General features: G+C 38.5%; 1 protein-coding gene across 6 annotated transcripts in view; it reads right to left on the reverse strand.

The window, feature by feature from the left end:
• Dlg1 (discs large MAGUK scaffold protein 1) overlaps positions 1-22,392 on the reverse strand; it is a 209,005-nt gene that overhangs the window by 123,347 nt on the left and 63,266 nt on the right. For all 6 annotated transcript variants that reach the window (XM_059277478.1, XM_059277477.1, XM_059277476.1 and 3 more), the window contains exon 5: positions 18,217-18,381. In XM_059277478.1, the coding sequence (XP_059133461.1) occupies positions 18,217-18,381 (165 nt within the window). The remainder of the gene's footprint in view (positions 1-18,216; positions 18,382-22,392) is intronic.

Raw genomic sequence — 22,392 nt, forward strand, 5'->3', positions numbered from 1 at the left:
CAGATGCTCAGAAAGGGAAGGAAAGGAAATATTGCCCAATGACATCTGATCTTACTGATGAAAGTTTAAAAAAAAATAAATGAGTTGAGATTACAAAAGCAGTTTTTATAGTCATGAACCAAAGAAAAGGGAAAAGGGAAGTCATCCACAAAATAGTAAGAACAAGAGAAGAAAGACATAACTCCATCTCTTGGTCCCATGGGAACTACTTAAAAGAGCAGGATGGGGCCGGGCGGTGGTGGCGCACGCCTTTAATCCCAGCACTCGGGAGGCAGAGGCAGGCGGATCTCTGTGAGTTCGAGGCCAGCCTGGACTACCAAGTGAGTTCCAGGAAAGGCGCAAAACTACACAGAGAAACCCTGTCTCGAAAAACCAAAAAAAAAAAAAAAAAAAAAAGAGTAAAAAAAAAAAAAAAAAAAGAGCAGGATGGATGGATGATGTGAGGAACCAAAAGGAATGGTTGATACCGCTTATAAAATTATTATATATGTATTAATTATTCAAAACAAAGAATAGTTCTAGTATGAAGTCTCTGAAGAAAAAAATTATAGCAAGGCAAACCAATTCACAACAAATATATCTTAATAATTAAAGAGTCCCCTTTCCCAACTCACAATGTAAACTTCTGAGGCAAAACCAAATGAATAGAGATAGCATGTAAACAACATTTTTATTACTACTGGTGAGGGTTAAAGGGTCGAAGAAATCCAGATCACATGGGATTTGTGTGGCCTAAGGATAATATGAAGCAAAAGAAGAGAAGAGCCACTGTGGATCATTAAAAAATACCGTTTCAGGTAACTGAAACAGATATTAATTCCACAAACATTTACTAAGCACCAACAGGAGCACTTGGTATCTTGTAGATCTTTGTAACTATTTGGTTTTCTTATCATTCAGAATACAATGACTTCCTAAAAGTTCCAAATATTCCACAGAACCTGGCACATAATCATAGTTTTAAACATGAATACTTCTAATAGACAAGCAGTTCAGATGAATTTGCAACTAGTTTCTTTTTACTTGTAGCAGGGTGTGTTTGGGAATAACAGTAGTGATTGAGATAATAATTAAAATTCAATTTAGTAACAACTCTCCAAATTGCTAAAGTATAATATAACCCAGTTAAAGAGAATTAGATTAAAAGTTAAGCTTCCTACCAAATCTTTAAAAAGTTCTTTTCAGACAACATCAAAACAGAAGACCCTGCTATTTACCAATCACAGTACAAAACATATTCATAGTAGTTACATAGTATATGTTCAACAAAAAATTATGAAATTTCATCAATCTACTTTGTTCCTGACAACAACATGCAAATTCTTTTGGTGCTACAAAGCTGCCAAGCCTGAGTTATTATACAAATGTACTCCGGCATCAACTCAGATGCAGTCACGTCTCAACTTCTTTTTCAGTTCCACTATATTTTATCCTATAAAACAAACTCCAAAAGTCATAACTAAAGACTTGAATATATCAATTATGCAACTCATCAGATAGGTGTAGGAAAGAAAAGTGAAATGTGATTACTCTGGGAAAAACCTCTGACCTAGGAATTTTTTCTATTTCCAGAGACAAAACACAAAGAGAGCTATCTGTTAAGAGGTTTGCAAGAGAAACTAACTCATTCCTCAGCATACAAACACAACAGGAATCAATGGGTGGTGGGGTGGGAGTGGGGGGATAATATTCAGTGGTGTAACAGGACTACAACCATTTTAGTGTCTAGGTTACTGTATTCTAAACTCTATATTTTCAATGTTTTTTTCATTTGTATATGTCCTAAGATGAATATCAGATATATCAATGTGTATATACATATGTATTATAATTTACATAAATCATCAGGCATCTTTTTACTGATGATGAAAATATTATTTAATATTAATCCATAACAACCGGTAACACTAACCTTTAATTTTTTCATCCTTTTATGATCAGAATCAAGATAAAAACACTCTTAGAGCAGTCAGTATTCAATTTAAGAGTCAATCATTGCCTTTTAGTAAGTTTTGGCTGGAAGCAACCTCAGTGCCTACATATAAAATGATGATGCTTCCTACTCATGAATTTCATCTTAAGCATATGAGAAATAGGTAGAATTTCTGACTTTAAAAGTTGACATTTTACTACCAAAAACCATTATGAGAAAATTCTAGTAACCAAAACAAATAAATCAGCTTGGCAGTTATATCTGTATTTACTGTGCTGCCTCTAGTGATGGAAGAAATAATCTTTAAAGGAAATTTCTTTTTAAAGGCCCAAAAGAAGGTATATGCATCTGTATGCATATTAAGAATCACTGATTTCAAAGGAAAAACCAGTTTCATTTTATTTTTAAATTACACTATTTTTTACCCTCTTATTTTTCACAAGTTGAATATATGCTAAAATGCATTTTAAAATATTAATACTTCCTTTCATCTTCTTTTATACCAAACCACTAGCATTTTATTCAACTGCTTTGATTTTCTTCTCCTATATTCAATATTCATTTCCCCTTGAAGTAATTTTATAGGACTTCTGAAAAAATTAAGACTTTTCCTGTTTGCTAGCTTCTTTATAATTTGAATGTGTTAAAAATATTCCATGACTATGCAATTGTACACATGTACTAATTCCAGATTCGCCTTAGACAATATATATTTATAAAATGGAAGGACTCATTAATATCTTGACTAAATCAATTTAATATAACTTTAAGATAAATATATATAATATTAGCTAACTGTATTACATTAATCTATTCTCAAAACATTAAAAATTAAAATACTTAAGCTATCTTTTGTTTCTTTACTATAATTTATCCCTATGGTTATCTACTAACATGCAAAACTAAACAAATAGGTTATTTTCTTTTGTTCAAACATCATTCTTCAGAGCATTTACCACCATCTAAAAATAAGATGAACATTATTAACTTGTATTTTAACATGTGTTAATAATGACTTTTCATTTTTAGAGAAGTCATTTAGCAGAATCGGAGACTGTTTTGTTTAGCATTACATAACATAAGGGAAATGTTTTTCATTTCCCCTTCTGTGCTAAAGACCTGCAGAGACGGACTAGAAACATAAAATTTCAGTGCCAAGATAACAACACAGAAGACACATTTTTAATAATAAATCTACATGAAGACATCGTGGCAAGGCAAATATGAACATAAATATATTAAAAATAATTTCAACAAGTGGCATGTTACCTGGGTGGAGCTGGTGGCTACCGAGATGCAGTCAATAAAGCTGTGTCTTCGAGTGAAAAATGCAACTATCTGCTGCCAGCGTGAAGGCTCTGGCTCAGCCTGCAGTTCATCTGACGAGCCCTTTTTTGCCCAGTGTTTCTGCTTTGGGCCTACTGAGCCATGGCTAGAGCTAGTATTGCCTCCTCGACTGGCGCGAGAGTACAGAAGTGTGTTGTTTCCGAAAATGTAATTCATCTCTGCAGCCCTGCAGGTGGTTGCCAAGCAGTCTTACTTCTCTACCAGCTGCTGAGTGGTGAATGATCGGTAAAAACTGCAGCTAGAATTACAGCAGCATCACTTGTAGATCAGGGAAAATAAAAACCTTGAGAAATGATGCTCATTTTCTCTGTAGTTTCTTCCTATGAACGAGCTTGTATCTTCCTTCTGTACCTGTTAGCTGTATGATGGCTGGGTTTATTTTTGCAGACAGAAAAAGACGACATAAGGTGGATTTCTTTCTCGTGATTATTTTTTCACCAGCGTCTGCAGGAACCAAAAGCTGTTCTTTTGTTAGCTGATAACTAGACGGACTGAAATCCAGGAAGTGAGGTCGATTAGCAGGTAAAGAAGGATGTTATAAACACTGGGCTACCAAGACCCTTTGGGGCTGACTGATTTAACGCATTGGGTGGAGAAAGCCCGGGTTACTAAGTTTCAATCACTGTAGAGTAAAATCCAATGGCATCTTCACTGCTTACATAAATTATAAATATGAACTGAATTTTAAAATACAAGGTTTCTTTCTGCTAACAGCTCTCATGGTTTAAAGTAATTTCATTAAAAGAGTATCTGCTATTCACAAATTTTGACATCATAAAGGATCTTACATTATTTAGCATTGGTTTTTAAATTGTTTGAAGATACCATGTGCTGAATTCTGAGGGAAAATATGTTTATAATACATATAATATATACTATAATATATATAATACATATAATACAATCATTTTATGAAATATAATGATTTTTAATATTTTGATTACTGCATCTACAACAGATTGATCAGCAAAATATATACATGGCCCCTGGAGCTTTTATGATAAAAGAACTATTAAAGAAGTAATCAGTACCGTCTGTTTAATATATCATAATCAGTAAGATTACAAGATTATGAGTTTACGCAAAAGAACACCAATAATTTTTATATTATAAAACACTGTACAAATGTACTCTGGCTCATAAATACTGCTTGATTTCTAATAAGCATTTTTTAATCTGTATTTTTCCTGTGTTTTTTCATCATAGCAGTTAACCTTAGAACTGACTAGTGTTTAATATAAATTCTTTAATTTTTTTAAAATTTAGTTTACATGTATGTGTATATGCCACGTGTATGCAAGTGACCAGGAAGGCCAGAAGAGGGCATCAGATCATCAGATCCCTTGGAGCTGGAGTGACAGGTGGTTGGAAACTGCCTGTTATGGATGCTTGAACTCAAGCCAGGTCCTTTGGAGGAGTAACACATGCTGGTAAACAATGAGCAATCTTTCTAGCCCCCATGGGATGCTAGTTAAAAAGCTCCCTAAGTAACTCCTAACACCTTCAAGTTCAAGAAGTAGATTCTGAAGCCTAACCTATGCCATGCTACATTAGTATATGTTACAATATATGTCCACTTTTTAAAATATATGTGAACGAAAGTGCTACTTGATAATAATTGAGTGAATCAATTTTTAGTCCTGTATGAATACATCATAAATTCCAGGCCCAGTCATGAACATTTTTCAGATGTGGACAAAATCTTAGTTGTGCACTTCACAGCAGCAATTAAATGTAACTACTGGACACAGTATTGCAAGCCACAACCCTGAGGTCCACTGCAAATCTGGCTGGCTCAAGAAGAAAAGGTGCCCATATTATCTCTTTGGTTCCTTACTTAAGACATGTCCCCCAAAGAACTGAGAACTGTGTGGGAGGATTAGGGATAAGATACTTTACCAAAGAGCTTATAGCAGAGTTTGGTGTTTCTTTCCAAGGACTAGGAAAGCAGCTTGCAATCTGTGGTTCTAAAGAGATTAATTCTATTTAAGTCCAGTAGAGGAATATAAGAAAACATTAAAAGCGGACACAGATTTAAGAATCCTCTTTGAAGGAAAGAATAAGATCTCCTGAAAAACGAAGTTTTATTATGGACAAGGTATTTAATAAAGAACTCATTAATACAGTTCATACAGAGAGTAGTCAGTTTGATCCCAAAATGTGTACCATGATCCATATATTCTAACTAACACCAAGAGAAAAGAAAAACTAAACACAACACTGAAATTTTAATGTAGTCTTTGATATTGTGGATTATTATGACCAAGACACTGAATACAAATCCCAAATGCAAATCTACTTCCTCAACTTGCAAACAGTAATACAGACACAACAGCAATCCTTCAGTGTACACAGACTTATCCTAGAAAGCCAAAGCACTTGAAAGTTGAGAGATCACATCATTCTACATTTCTCAAAAGCACAAGTATGCTCTAATATATAAATTTCCTATTCAAATCTATTCACTACACAATTTCCAATTTCTCAAAAAGCTTCTGTATGAAAATGTCTTGTTATACAAAGTACAAAAAAATCTAGGCTCTAGATTAGGTCATCCACTGCCCAAAAGTATATGCATACAACACAATGTATGTATCAAAATCATAATTGGTTCCACATAATTTGATTGGGATGTAGAAGACAATCAAGAGTACTTTACAAGAACCTTATTTATTCCACAAGACAGCTGAAAGATGAACTCCACTAAAACAGAATTTAGGTTCATTACAGAAAAACTTGGGAAGTTTATTTAGAATAGTGAATAAAAGTAATATGCAGCCTAAATCAACAAACCAAAATAACTGCTGTCAACATCTTAGGGTATATGGAAATTAACCTTTTATATAGTTTAGTGTTTCCTTTAAAATGATTTCTTTGTATGTCTGCATGACTCTCTGTCTGCCATGTGAATGCTCGTGCCTATGGAGGCCACAAGAGAGGGCTTTGGGTCCCCTAGAGCTGGAGTTAGAGGTGGTTGTGAGTCATTTAATGTGGGTGCTGAGAACCATACTCCAGTTCTCTGGAAAAGCACAACGTGCTCCTAACCACTTAGCAATCTTTCCAGTCCCAACTTTTTCCTTTCACACTAGAATTCTAACCTCGCAACTGGAGAAAGCTTAATTTAGGAAGGTAAACTACACATACACATAAACATCCATATCCATGTGGTGGCTCCTCTTGGTTGTTAACTACAGCTGGAATTAACTAAAGCTCAAGCAACCAGGCAACTGTGCAGGATTATTCTTGGTCAAATCATTTGAAGTAGGAAGAGCCAGGCTAAATCTGGGCCCCACCTCCTGGTGGCAGCCCTACCAAGGACATGGAGAAGGAAGGAAGCTTTTGCTCTCCGCCTGCTTGCTCTTCTCACTCTTGTTGCCAGGTCCATTCCTTCACTGGACACTTTAGACCAGCTGAGATATTCAGCTTTGTGGGCCAAGCAACTATTAGATTCTTCAATTTTCTGTCAGGAGACAGCTATTGTTAGACTAGCTGAACCACAGCTTTGTAAGCATATATATACATTCTAGCAGTTCTGTTTCTCTGGAGAACCCAGACTACTTCACACACACACACACACACACACACACACACACACACACACACACACACACACACACACAGTAGCCCTGGCTGGAGTGGAACTCATACAAATCCGCCTGCCTCTGTCTCTGCGTGCTGAGACTAAAGGTGTGTACCACTATACCCAGCAAAGTACATATTAATGATCATTATACAAAACTTGAATATCATAATAAGCTTAGGAGTGTAATATGTCTTTTAAACAGAAGTAAAGATAGTTCAAAATTACACAGAATATCAATTATTTGCATACATATTTCCAAACTTACAAATCAACCCAGAAGCCTTTATGTATAATTACAAAACAAAATATTAAGTAATCTTAGTAGACAAAGAGTGCTATTTATTTAGAAAAGCAAACACACAAAGACAGACACAGGCAACTCTCATTTAAGTAAATCCCTTCTGTATGAGCACCACCTTGTGGTCAAACTGTATACAAATTACATGGTCTTAGTTTAAGGCCACCCCAACAAGAAACGAAAAATGAAAAAAATTTTACATGAAAAAAAATCCTTAGGGCCCGAGAGACAGTTCAGTAGTTAAGCACACGTGTTGTTTTTTCAGAGAATCCACATTAGAGTCTCAGTGCTCAAATCAGACAGCTTTACAATCAACTGTAAATCACTCTAGCTCCTGGGGATCTAATACCTCTGGCTCCGGGGAGGGGGAGGGTGGGTGGGCATAAGGTTGGGGGAGGGGAGTGGTTGCATGCATGCATGTTCATGTGCGTGTGCATGCACGCACATACACAAACCCTGACATACACATGCACACAAAAATTTTAAAATATTTAAGAATGAAAAATCCAACACATATATTCCAGGGTTGTAAAAATGAGTTAATTTCAAAATTGCTCATTATTTACTTGAAACAAGAATATATTCTTATAGTATTCAGTAAAAAGGCTGACATTAGATTATATACCTTCTTCTGTAAACCCATGTTTGATCATTTTTGAAGAACTATTTAGAACTACTACATGACTTCCTTCCTTCGGCAATGTTCTCACTACTACTGTATGGAATGTGTGCAAGTAGGAGATAAGCTCGGTTTAGGGTCATTACTTGTGCATACAGCCTTCTGTCTTTTATTGCAAGTTTCTCCTAACACTATTTATGTTGTACATGCGAGCTGACACAAACTCCCCTTGCCAGTAAGAAGAGACACATGTGAATTACTGTTTCGTCCATGCCATCGCGATTCCACACAGATAGCAACGGCCCTTCGTTGTCACTCCACTTAAACTGGACCTATTTTGAAGGCTGAATCTCTGTTTAGTTTAATTTACTTTCTGACTATTTTCCTAGATCTCAACCCATTATTTTTAGGGTCCTGATACTATAATCCCTGAATTTGTCCATTATGTCCTTTTTATTCACATTGGTATTTTTTTTAGCATTATATCACTAATTTCTTTATTGAGATGTTTCCCAACATTAGCCAGAAAGTGCCCTTTCCAGTTTCTTAACTGATAAAATCACAAACTTTCGATCCCTGCAACTTGTCATCAGTTGAGTAATGAGAAGGACGAAGCACCACCACCTCAGAACCTAACCTTACACAGCATCTCATGTGGGCAGACCCTGCACCCCAGGACCCCTCTGCCACACCCCTCTTTCCTAACAGGTACCCTGGTACACTGAACTGAGCTTCAATGCTGAAGTCTCTCCCTACAGTACTTACTCCCGGCTTGTTTCTAACCCTGACTTGGCTTTCTTTAACACCTTGTTTAAATGTCAATTTTCTTATGTAATGTGATTCCTCCTATTATTTTATAACATACTGCGAGGGTTAGTTTTAATTATCAACCCGACAGAGTCTAGAACCATCTGGGAAGGAAGTCTCAATGAGGGACTGTGGATTATAATGGCCCATGAGCATATGTGTGGGGACTAACTTGATTAGTGGGAAGATCCATCCACCATAGGTGGCACCCTGTTCTGGGCACCCAAGTGAGCAGAGCACTGTGTGCATGATTCCATAGCTTTCTGGTTTGACTGTGGATGTCATGTGACTAGCAGCTTCCAGTTCCCATGCACCCTGACTCCCCTGCCATGAGCTGTAACCAGCAATTCTGAGCCAAATAAGCTCTTTCTCCCTCGGGATGCTTGTCAGGGTGTTTACCACAGCAGCGGGAACTGATACAGCATAATCATGCTACATCTAACTTCCCATTAAAGGACTAACCACTGAAAGCTAAATCATGATTACTCTAGAATACCTGTTTATGTTTTTGAGGTATAAGCAAAACTGTTATTTAGCAATTATGGCTTGGATTTCTTTGTTTTTGATTGTTTTCAAAGACAAATTATCAGGTTCAGGTTGGCCTCAAATTTGAAATCCTACTATCTCAGCCTCCAAAGTACTAGCATAGCAATTGATTTTTTAAAGGATAATCATCTATTAAATAAATTTTACTGTTTTCTTATGGTTTGAGGATTTGTTTTGTTTTGATCTAACGTAAGCCATGCCAGCCCCAAACTCACTATGTAGACAAGGCTGGCTTTGAATTCTTAGTCCTCTGGACTCTGCATTCCAAATGCAGGATTACAAGCATTCAACACCATGCCTTCTGACTCTGAATTGTTTTTACTTTTTTATCATTAGCTATTATTCAAATTATGAAGACTGAAGCAGTGCCTAGTCAATATTCAGCTCAGCAGATCAATCTTATTCAAAATACTTTCCATAATTGCAAAAATAATAATTGGAGGAAGCATTAACTAAAATAAAGGATACATGAAAAGCCACATGGGGGCTGAGTGTGGTGGCACATGCCTTTAATCCCAGGACTTGGGAGGGAGAGGCAGACGGATCTCAGTGAGTTCAAGGCCAGCCTGGACTACAGAGTGAGGTGAGTTCCATGACAGCCAGGGCTATTATTACACAGAGAAACTATTGTCTCAGAAACAAAAACAAAAACAAGAACAAAACCAAAACACACACAGAGGAAAAAAAGAGCCACAGGGATGCCTACTATTTTGAAAGTCAGTTTAAAAATATAAGGTAACAACAATGACAAGTGTTAGAAGGGAGATATCTCCAGTGGCTGGATACTCCGAGGAGCCACTGGCTAAAAAACAAAACCCCCAGTGCCAGGTGTGGGAAGTCTGTGTGTACTGGTGGTCTAAGAAACAAAAGCCCAGTGCCAGGTGTGGGATAGCTCTGTGTACTGGTGGTCTAAGAAACAAAAGCCCAGTGCCAGGTGTGGGATAGCTCTGTGTGTACTGGTGGTCAGGGAGCCCCAAAGGCCCCTAAAACAATACAGGCTCTTGCCACTGCTCTCGGCTGTCACCAGAACTACATCCTAAGACCTTACTGCTGAAGATACATCTTGGTTGTAAGAACAGAAATCAAGCTAGAAATGAACTGGAAGCATTCATAATGCTAGAAGGAATGCAGGCAGCTAGGGGAAATAAGGTGAACAGTGGTCTTTTGTTTGTTTTTTTGTTGTTTTTCGAGTTGTTGTGTTCCTGGAAGTCCTGGAGCTCACTCTGTAGCCCAGGCTGGCCTCAAACTCAGAGATCCACCTGCCTCTGCCTCCGGGTGCTGGGATTAAAGATGTGCGCCACCACCGTCCAGCTAACAGTGGTCTTAACTATGAGCTACAACACCAGCCTGCCAGCCAAGATTTGACCACTGGTGCAACAGCAGCATGATTGGTGGGGCGGGGTGGGCCAACTCCTCTCTAACTGGATGAGTCCTGATCCACAAAAGGGAAGCCATACCTAGTACTGTACGTCTGGACAGTAACCTGTGCCCAGGAAGATCATAGGCCCTTGGAAAGAGTTTAGTACTACTGTTTTATCTATACTGACGTGGTACGGAACTACCTTCTACACCCTTATGTTTATAACACAGATAAATGCTACTATTACCTTCAATCAGAGAAGCTTCTCTATGCAAAGAACAGTGGTGAATGCAGAGACTCATGGCTGCTCAGGGTGCCAAAAACAAGGGATACTTGTGTCCTCAGCCCTAAACAGGATGTTTCTTTTTCTTTTCTTTCTTCCTTTTTTTTTTTTTTTTTTAAACGTTTTTATTGTGTACATGTGTGCCATGGTACATATGTGGAGGTCAGAGGACAACTTGCAGAGGATGGTTCTCTACTTTCACCATATGGGTCCCAGGGATCAAATTCAGGTCATCAGCTTGGCAACAAGCACCTTTACCCACTGAGTCATTTCACTGGCTCTAAAGGAGATATTTATAACCCCCATCCAAGGTTCAGGGAACATTGTAGAAGAGGGCATGGAAAGAACATAAGAGCCAGAAGACAAGGAAAATGGTTGTAAAATATTATCTCCTGGACATGGCACAGCTATTGCAAATAATAAATGCAGTCTGAAAGAAAACGGCCTCAAAAGGAGTGGCACTATCAGGAGGTGTGGTCTTACTAGAGGAAGTGTGTCACTGTGGAGGCGGGCTTTGAGGTCTCATGTACGCTCAAGCCACGCCCAGTGAGACAGACACTTTCTGCTGCCTGTGCAAGACATAGAACTCTCAACTCCCTCTCTAGCACTATGTCTGTCTGCCCACAGCCATAATGATGACAATGGACTGAACTTCTGAACTGTAAGCCAGCCCAATTGAATATTTTTCTTTAGAAGAGTTGTGTGGTCATGGTGTCTCTTCACAGCAATAGAAACCATAACTAAGACAGGAACTCACAGTAGTTATGGTTGTCTGCACTGGGTCTGTGTAAGACTGGACTTACCAATATCAGCCAAGGACAGAGGAGGAAATCACTGGGGCATTACCCCTCCTTGCTGAACTAACTGGTTCCTGATAAATTTGAGGGAAGGGAAATCATTGTCTTCAATTGTGTACCCACTGGTAATCCTGCCAGGTTCCACTGAGTATTCCAAACCCATGGTCACACAAATGGCCCTAGCTAAACTTAGGAGGTCACAAAAACAAAGGTACAAACATAGGATAGGGACTTACAGCTCCAGGAGGGGACTGTCCACAGGGGTCAGGGATTAAAAATCATCACAATGCATTCTATACATGCATGATGTTGTCAAATAACAAATTTAATTAATAATAATAAAAAACAGACACTGAGTTGTACAAATTCCTTAAGAAATGCTTTGCTTCATTATAAACCACAATACTATAAAGGCAGAAAAGACCCCTGCATTGGCTTTTTCCCTTTAAAGAGGTTATTAATCTGGTAATTGGACATAGTATATTATATAAGATCATGTTTCACTGCTGAGTTCCCTATAATATTCATCCCTTTAGAATCTACCAATTTTAAGTTTTAAATTTTTACTTTCTAACGAAAAGCAAAAGAAATTCTGTTGGTGGAATATTTTAACTAGGCAAAGATATGTTGCGTTTGTTTCACCTTGCCTGCCTGAGGTGCCTGATTGGTCTAATAAAGAGCTGAATGGCCAATAGCTAAACAGAAAAAGGACAGGTGGGGCTGGCAGGCAGAGAGAATAAACAGGAGGAGAAATCTAGGCTCAGAAAGAACAGGAAGAGGAGGAGAAGAGTGGAGAGAACAAGGGAGATGCCCAGGGCCAGCCAGGCAGCCCCCAGCCAGAAGACACAAGAAGCAGTGAAAGGAAGACATACAGATGGAAAGAAAAGTAAACAGTCCAAGGCAAAAGGTAGATAAAGAGAAACAGATTAATTTAAATTAAAAGAACTAGCTAGAAAAGAGGCTAAGCTAGGCTGAGCATTCAAAACTAGTAAGTCTCCATGTCATGATTTGGGAGCTGGTTAGTGACCCAAAAGAAAAAGCTGGTACAGAACTCTAGTAATTTTACCCCTTTTTCTTTTTTAAACTTTATTTATTTTTTATTTTTTTTAACATTTATTTATTATGTATACAGAATGCCAGATCTCATTACAGATGGTTGTGAGCCACCATGTGGGTGCTGGGAATTGAACTCAAGACCTCTGGGCCATCTCTCCAGCCCTAAACTTTATTTTTATTTTATGTGCATTGGTGTTTTGTCCACATCCATGTCTGCATGAGGGTGTGGGATCCCCTGGAACCATAGTTACAGGCAGTTATGAGCTGCCATGTGGGTGCTGGGAATTGAACCTGGGTCCTTTGGAAGAACAGTCAGTGCTCTTAACTGCTGAGCCATCTCTCTAGCCCCCCTTAATTTTATCTTTATCCACTCTTACTATTTCATTCTTCAAACAAGTATTTTATGAGGTGACTGTCACAATAATTTATACACAGGTAGGAAAAGAAATCCTCCAAATTATTGCAATTATATCATAATACAGTCTATCAAATATCAAGAACGTATGAAAATATTATAATTTTGACTCAATAATCTGAGTTCTAGGAATCTATCTTAAAGAAATATCCCCATACATCTTTTTATCCAAAGATTACTCACTATCTCTTTACTTACCCTAATAAAAGAGGAAACAGGGAGAACCCCTGCTTGACCAGAGGCCATGCCAGCCACTAGAAGTCCAGGTAGGCTGCCCGCCATCCCCTACTCTCTTGGTGCCCCTCCCCCCAGGACTATCCCCAATCCACCTTCCCCACTCCTCACCACTGCGTCCCAGCCCACAATTTGGGGCAGAGACCCTCTGACCAACCAGAGGCCATGCCAGCTGTCAGAAGTCCAGCCTCCAATTCTGGCAGAGACCCCCTGCTCAACCATTAAATGAGATCAAGGGATACAAATTGGAAAGGAAGAAGTCAAAGTATCGTTATTTGTAGGTTATATGATAGTATACATAAGGGACACAAAAAATTCTTCCAGGGAACTCCCACAGCTGATAAACACCTTCAGGAAGTGCCTGGATACAAGACTAACTCAAAAACAAAACAAAACAACAACAACAAAAAAACCCAGTAGCCCTCCTATATACAAATGACAAATGGACTGAGAAAGAAATCAGGGACACAACACCCTTCACAATAGCCACAAAAATATAAAGCATCTTGGGGTAATGCTAGCCAAGCAAGTGAAGACTTGTATAACAAAAACTTCACACATTTGAAGAAAAAAATCTAAGAAGATATCAGAAGATGGAAAGACTTCCCATGCTCATGGATCAGTAGGATTAATATTATAAAATGGCCATCCTACCAAGAGTATTCTACAGATTCAGTACAATCCCCATTAAAATTCCAACACAATTTTTTATAGACCTTGAAATAACAGTACTCAACCTCATGTAGAAAACCCAAAAAAAACTAAGGATACCTAAAACAATCCTGAACAAGTCTAACTGGATGTCTCCATGTTGAAGAACACAAATAGATCTGTTGCAGAATATTATTTTAAGGTGTGTTATTTTAGTTTATGTTGCGTTTGTTTAACTCAGTGAAGCTGTGTTATTGTGCCTGCCTAAAACACCCGATGGTTTAATAAAGAGCTAACAGCCAATGGTAAGGCAGAAGAAAGGATAGGTGGGGTTAGCAGGCAGAGAGAATATATAGAAGGAGAAATCTGGGAGGAAAGAGAGAGAAAGAAGTAGCCAGCCACCCAGCCAGGGGCCAGCCACCCAGCTATAAAGCAAGCCACTGAGTAAGAGTAAGATTTACAGAAATAAGAGAAAGGTAAAAGCCCAGAGGCAAAAGGTAGATGGGATATTTTAACTAAGAAAAGTTGGTTAAAAATAAGCCAAGCTAAGGCCAGGCATCTATAAGTAGTAAGACTCCGTGTGTGATTTATTTGGGAGCTGGGTGGCAGGCCCCCCCAAAAAGCAAAAACAACAACAACAAAGATCCATACTTATTAGCCTGCACGAAACTCAAGTCCAAGTGTTTCAAAGATCTGAACATTAAACCAGATAAACTGAACCAGATAGAAGAGAAAGTGGGGAGTAGCTTTGAATGCATTGGCACAAGGAGACAAATTCCTGAACAGAATGCTGATATCACAAGCCCTAAGATCAAGAATTAATAAATGAGACCTCATGAAACTGAAAAGCTTTTTTAAGGCAAAAGACACTGTTAAAAGGACAAAACAGCAGCCTACGTAATGGGAAATGATTTTCAGTAACTCCACATCCAATGGAAGGCTAATATCCAAAATATTAGGGAAATGCAAATCAAAACTACTTTGAGATTCCATCTTACACCTGTCAGAATGGTTACGATCAATAACACAAGTGACAGCTCATTCTGGCAAGGATGTGGAGCAAGGGGAAGACTCCTCCACTGCTGGTGGGAGTACAAACTAGTACAGCCACTTTGGAAATAATTATGGTAGGTCCTCATAAAATTGGGAATTGATCTACCTCAAGACCCAGCTATGCCACTCTTGGACATATGCCCAAAGGATGTTCCATCTTACCACAAGGACCCTTGCTTAACTATATCCTTAGCAGCTTTATTCATAATAGTCAGAAATTGGAAACAACCTAGATGTCCCTCAACCAAAGAATGGATAAAGTAAATGTGGTACATTCACAAAATGGTGTATTATTCAGCTATTTTAAAAAAATGACATCATGAAATTTGTAGGCAAATGGATGGAACTAGAAAAGCTCATCATGAGTGAGGTAGCCCAGATGCAAAAAGACAAACATGGTATGTTCTCATTTTTAAGTGGATATTAACTGTAAAGTAAAGGACAATCATATTATAATCCACAGACTCAGAGCAGCTAAGTAACAAGGAGGGCTTGGGGGAAACACATGGATCTCCCTGGGAAGGAGAAGGAGAACAGACTCTGCCAGTTGACTGAGGGCAAGTGAGTGTGGGATCAGGTGGGGGGTGGAAGAAGAGAGTACAGGGAGAGACAATTGGAAGTGGAGGGCAGCGGGGAGGGGGTGATGTGAAAATCTAGTGCAGTGGAAACTCCCTAGAATCTATGAGGGTGACTCTAGCGAGGACAACTAGTAATGGAGGATACAGAGTCTAAACTGTCCACCTTGTGAAACCAGGCAAAGCTTCCAGCAGTGGGACTGGACACCAACCCAGCCACAAAACCTTTGACCTACAATCTGTCCTGCCTGTAAGATGTGATGGAGCAGGCCGGGCGGTGGTGGCGCACGCCTTTAATCCCAGCACCCGGGAGGCAGAGGCAGGCTGATCTCTGTGAATTCGAGGCCAGCCTGGGCTACAGAGAGAGTTCCAGGATAGGCTCCAAAGCTACACAGAGAAACCCTGTCTCGAAAAACCAAAAGATGTGATGGAGCAATGGTAGTTCAGAACTCCTGGGAGTGACCAACTATGACTAGTCTAATTTGAGGCCTATGCCACCAGAGGAAGCCCATGTCTGCCATTGTCTGGATGATCCAGGAACTGGAGACCCAGGACAGAGCCAAACACAACTGGCAAATAAATAAATAAATGAAAATTAATGAATGATTCTCTTTTTTTTTTTTTTTTTTTTTTTTTTTTCCCTGGTTTTTTCGAGACAGGGTTTCTCTGTGTAGCTTTGCGCCTTTCCTGGAACTCACTTGGTAGCCCAGGCTGGCCTCGAACTCACAGAGATCCGCCTGGCTCTTAAAGGCGTGCGCCACCACCGCCCGGCAATGAATGATTCTTAATGGTGATCTGCTATAATCATAGACTGGTGCCTTATCCAGTTATCATCAGAGGCTTCGTCCGGCAGCTGAAAGGAGGGAGTGGATGTAGAGACCTACAGCCAAACAAGAGGTGGAGAGAGAGTCCAGGTTGGAGGTCTCCATCAGATTTCTTCCCTCAGAGCTCTCGCAGAAGAGGGGGAGGAGGAATTTTGGGAGTCAGAGGGGTCAAGGACACCCAGAAAGCACGGTCTGCAGAATCAACTAGCCAGGGATCATGGGATCTAACAGCGACTGAACTGGCAATCGTGGAGCCTGCATGGATCTGTGCTAGGTCCTTTGCATATAAGTTATGGTTGTTAGCTTGGTGTTTCTGAGGGACTCCTGTCAGTAGGAGTGGGGGTGTCTCTGACTCTTTTGCCTGCTCTTGGGACCCTTTTCTTCCTACTGGGTTGCTACAAGCAACCTTGATGTGAAGGTTTGTGCCTGGTATTATTGTATTGTATTATGCCGTGTTCAGGTGATGTCCCTAGGAGACCTACTCTTTAGGGGAAGATGGGGGACGAAGAGAGGATCTGGGGGAGAGTGGAACTGGGAGGAGTGGAGGTAGAGGAAGCTGTGATTGTGATATATTGTATGAGAAAAGAACAAACAAACAAATAGGAAACAAATATTGCAGACTGAATATGTCCATCAAATATATTATAGTGTAAATATACACAGTACAAATATACTATGCAATCTGTTTCGAGTACTAATCTTTTCCTTTTATTTGGGAGTAAAGGGAAGATCACGGTTTCTCTATGCAGCCCAAACCTGACTTTTCACTTGCAGCAGTCTCTCTAGCTCAGGCCCCAGAGGTATGAGATTACAAGTATATGGCACCATGCTGGGCAAGTTCTTCAAGGTCTCTAAGTGTTGCTATTACGTATTAGCTTTAAAAACACTCGATACAGTACTGGGTATGGTGGCCCAGACCTGTAATCCCAGTAGCATTCGGGAGGCTGAGACAAGAGAACTGAAGATCCTAGGTTAGTCTGAGCTATAGAAAAGGTAAAGAAATGTTCTTTATAAGCAATACCTACTCAGAATATGGAGGGGAATGAATAACAACAACAAAGAAACAAACATAAAAATCCATTCACTTACAAACTGGTCAAATGATGTTCCATACAAAAGCAAGCAAAAATCATAAGTAGGCAAGCCACAAAACAAGAAACCTAACTGATGAGTAAGTATATCCTAGCTCACTATAAAAAGGGATATGTATATTCGAGACACAATGAGTTATCACTTCAAAAGAAAAATAAGAACACTATGTATTTATTAAAGCCCTGCATCTTGCTTTTCAAAGTGAAAATTATACAAATATTGTAGTTTGGCACCATAATGGGGGAGGGGGTCATATGTCTGTCCTCTATTTTTAGCTAGCAATAACCTAAAAATAATTCAATACCAATTAAAAGTGAGAAAAATTATAAATGCATATAAAATAGAAAACGCTACATTGTGAAACTAATAAGTTGTAGGAATATAATGTTGCACAAAAATGCAAGTTGATATATGAACCTATTAAACAAAGTTCAAAATATACAAAATAATACATTGATTATAACTCTAAAAATGTAGTAGAACTTTAAAGGTAAACATCAAATTCAGGATTGTGATTAGGAAGAAAGAAGAGATCAGACCAAGACAGAAATTTAAAAGACTTATGTTAAGTGTTTAAAAATGAGTTTGAAATGCTACTAAAAAGCATGAACTGCTTTAGGACTATAAAACTAAAACCAACCCGAAGAGTGGGGAATTTACATGAGCTTGAACAATTATTTATAAACAAAAGTAACATCTAAGTCATAGCAATAAACAATAGTAACAAACAGTTATTATCCTACCTTTATTGGTGAAATATGAGAATGAGAAACAAATCCATGGACATTCTCTATCTCTGACAGGTTCTTCTCTGAGACATGAACCAATTCTGGACCTAGCACCTCATTAGTGACTTGTGGGGAAATGTGCTCTGGAGGAGGTACCTCTTCATCCTGATAACGGTATTTCTGTGAAGTAAAGAAAACTCTTAAATATGAAGAAACCCTAAAACCAAAGGAAGCTTAATTCAAATAATGATTTTCATCACTATTCAAATATTAAACATAAACAATATAAAAGCATTTTGTACGGTTTATTCATAAAATTTGAGAGAAACAGGACTCTATTTTAAAAATCTTGATAAAGGTTTAAAAAACTGCCAATATAAGTTTAAATATTAATTTGACCATTTCTTTCTTACCCAACACTATATGTATCTCTAAAAGGCAGATGTTTGAATAAAGTCAGCACAAAAATCTGCTTATTTAGCTAAACTGGTCTGGTTTCTTGTTCTGTTAACTTGTACAAAAAAGAGAATAAGCCAGTCAGCCATTTTATTTAGAACTGAAAATTAGCCCAGCAGAAAATAGCATTTTCCTTTACCTAACAAAATAATCTTAATCACTTGTGTGTGCATGGATAGACAGACGGACAGAGACACACTTCTCTTTCTTTACAATCTTTTTTGTTTGTTTGAGACAGGGTCTCACTCTGTAACCCTGTCGTCCTAATATTTACTTATGTAGACCAGGCTGGCCGCCAATATATAAGAGTCACAGAGATCTGCCTGCCTCTGTCTCCCAAGTGCTAGGATTAAAGATGTGCACTCCCACGCCCGGCCCTATGCAATCTTTTTGTTGGTTTGTTTATTTTTATTTAATGTGCATTGATGTTTTGCCTGCATGTATGTCTGTGTGAGGGCATCAGATCTTGGAATTACAGACAGTTGTGAGCTGCCACCTGGGTGCTGGGAATCGAACTTGGGTCCCCTAGATGAGCAGCCAGTGCTCTTAACCAATGAGCCATCTCTCCAGCCCCCTGCATAATCTCTTTTTGTTTTGTTTTGTTTTTGTTGTTGTATTTTGAGACAGAGTTTCTCTGTGTAGACCCAGTTGTCCTGGAACTTGTTCTGTAGATCAGGTTGGCCTCGAACTCATGGTGATCGATCTGCCTGCCTCTGCCTCCTAAGTGCTGGAGACTAGGGTGCTTTTTTTGAGGGGGGAGGGGGTTTGCAATCTATTTTTAAAAGACTAACATAACTTTTAAAAACAAATTTACATCACAACATATAAAAGTAAATAATAGGCCGGGCGGTGGTGGCGCACGCCTTTAATCCCAGCACTCGGGAGGCAGAGCCAGGCGGATCTCTGTGAGTTCGAGGCCAGCCTGGGCTACCAAGTGAGTCCCAGGAAAGGCGCAAAGCTACACAGAGAAACCCTGTCTCAAAAAACCAAAAAAAAAAAAAAAAAAAAGTAAATAATAGTAATAGAAACTGGAAAAAATAAGGCACATTTTCCAATCCAGGCTATGTTTGTTCTCTACAAAAAGTTAAAACAAAACACGCTCAGATTACTCAGAAATAAAACTAACAATAAAGAAAAAATAAGGTGTCGGGCAGTGGTGGCTTTAATTCCAGCAGAGACAGGTGGATATCTGTGAGTTCGAGGCCAGCTGGTCTACAGTGCGAGATCCAGGACAGGTACCAAAACTACACAGAGAAACCCTGTCTCAAAAAACCAAAAAACCAAAAAAACCAAAAAAAAAAAAAAAAAGAAAGAAAGAAAGAAAGAAAGAAAGAAAGAAAGAAAGAAAAAGAAAAAAATAAGGTATAACAGGAAATAAAACAATACTCAAACTATTACTGGCCACTAAAGCTATTCTTATAAATTATTAGAGAAGAATAGCCAACAAACACAAATAACTATGTTTAAAAGTCACACAAATAGGCCAATACCTTATAGGAAAATGCTCAACTTGTTTAATAAGCAGAAGAGGTGTCAGCATGAAGAAAAACGGGCAAAATTCATCACATTCACATTAAGAATCTTTCTGGAGGGCAATCTCACAATGATTCAAAGGCTCTGAAAATATTTTTATTTCTTTGCCTAGTAATTCTACTTCTAGGAATCAACCTTAGAAACATTAGCAATGACAAACATGTAGAAGAATGGAACTAAATTTCTATTTTTCACGCAGCACAAAAATCAATTCCACGTGGAGGTCCTAACAGCTTTAAGGAGCCAATTTAGATATCCATCTACAGAGGAATGGACAAAAAAATGTGTGCACATATGCACAAAGAGAATTCTTTTAGTTATAAAGAAGAAGTTTACAGAAAAATGAATGCACCTGGAGATAATAATTGGGCAAATAAAGTCAGTCTCAGGAGGATAAATAGTGCATGTTTTATCTCCTTTGTAGTTCTCAGACTTCATGTAAATACATAAAATCATGGAAGTACACATGGTGTGAAAGTATCTAGGGGACAAAGGTGACTAACAAGGAAAGAAGGGAAATAAAGGAGGAGAAATACGCTCCAATGTACATCACATACTTGTATGAAAATGTCTTTGTAATGTCACCCAGTATCATTATCAGAGAAAACAAAAGAGCAGCACAACGAAAAGAAAGACTATCAGTGAAGAACACCAATACTGGCTGAATAAAAAATAGTGCCTGGCCTGGCAAGATATGCCCCCGATGTAATGCCCTCTGGTGAAAAGAGGGGTGTGAACACTCCAACAGTAACCAACCACTTCCTGACTGCTACCCAAGATGGAACCCGGGCCTGGTCCCCTGGACCAAAAGCCAATGGCTGTCTAGGTCATAGTCCCTAGGGGAGAACCTAGTACCATTATTATGCTAATTGCACATAGTAATAAACTGTTATACTCTTAACCCTCATCAGAGAAAGTTCTTTTGGTAGTAGATACCTAACTCAGTTGAGTGGAAACAAACTTTACTCATGGCAGATACGACACAAAGAAATCACACTTGCAACTTTACAGGAGGTTCCACCAAGTCACATGTACTTTTAGGAGAAATACCTCCACCACAAGGACCTTGACTTCAGAGTAGTTTGGGGAGAAAAAAAAATTAAAAGTACCTATTAATAGATTCTCCCTGTCTCTCCCACCTCACCTCCCCCCCAAAAAGGCTAAGTAAACTATGATACAGGCATCATAGGAAATACTATGTAAGTTAAATCAAGTAAAAATACAATAGGGCCAGGAGGTGATGGCGCACGCCTTTAATCCCAGCACTCAGGAGGCAGAAACAGGTGGATCTCTGTGAGTTCGAGGGCTAGCCTGGTCTACAGAGCAAGTTCCAGGACAGGCACCAAAGCTACAAAGAAACACCCCCCCCCAAAAAAAAAGGAAAGGAAAGGCTGAAGATATAAATTACTGAACTGAAAAAAGCATGTTTCAAAATTAGGTATTTATATTTTATAGAAAAGTTGTTTATATGCATAAATAAAACACAAATACATTTTAAACATTTTAAGGCAAAACAATAGTGACTATATGTATACACTGAATAGGCATATAGATCTGTACATTGTGTAAAAATGTGTATGTTCATACTCATGAATGTAGATTAAAGAAATTAACAATAAGAAATAAAGTTCACTCCGAAAGACCAGAAGAATCATTTTAAATACTGTTTTCTAGTCACCTTTTAATCTATACATTTCCTCTTGATCTTTTATTTCATTTTCTTTTCTTTAAAATTAATTTATTTTTCATTTATGTATGAGTGTGTTTTGCCTGCATTTATGTTTGCAGTGCCCTTAGGGGCCAGAAGAAGGCAACAGGTCCTCTGGAATCAGAGTTACTGACTGCTGTCAGCAGCCATGTGGGTGCTGGGAACCCAACCCACGTCCTCCTAACCACTGAGCCATCCAATGGTGTGTTCTTTCATCAGAAAGCACAAAATTTCTAGTTATTTATTTTTGTGATATTAGTACTTCTTGATACTTAGTGCTTAAAACAAGGCGTTCCCAGAGAAGGGTTTACAAAATGATGACAAGCTAATTTTTTTCACTAATTAAATGGAATGCATGTAAAAGCTACACTTCACCAATTATTTGGTAATTTGCTAGTATGATATATACAGAAGTAACAGGAGAAATGCTTGAATTTTTCTATAATTAGATTTCATTACACACAAAAATTGGTTACCACCCTCCTAAGAAGACC

Source organism: Peromyscus eremicus, chromosome 12, assembly GCF_949786415.1.
Source record: "Peromyscus eremicus chromosome 12, PerEre_H2_v1, whole genome shotgun sequence".
Taxonomy (NCBI): domain Eukaryota; kingdom Metazoa; phylum Chordata; class Mammalia; order Rodentia; family Cricetidae; genus Peromyscus; species Peromyscus eremicus.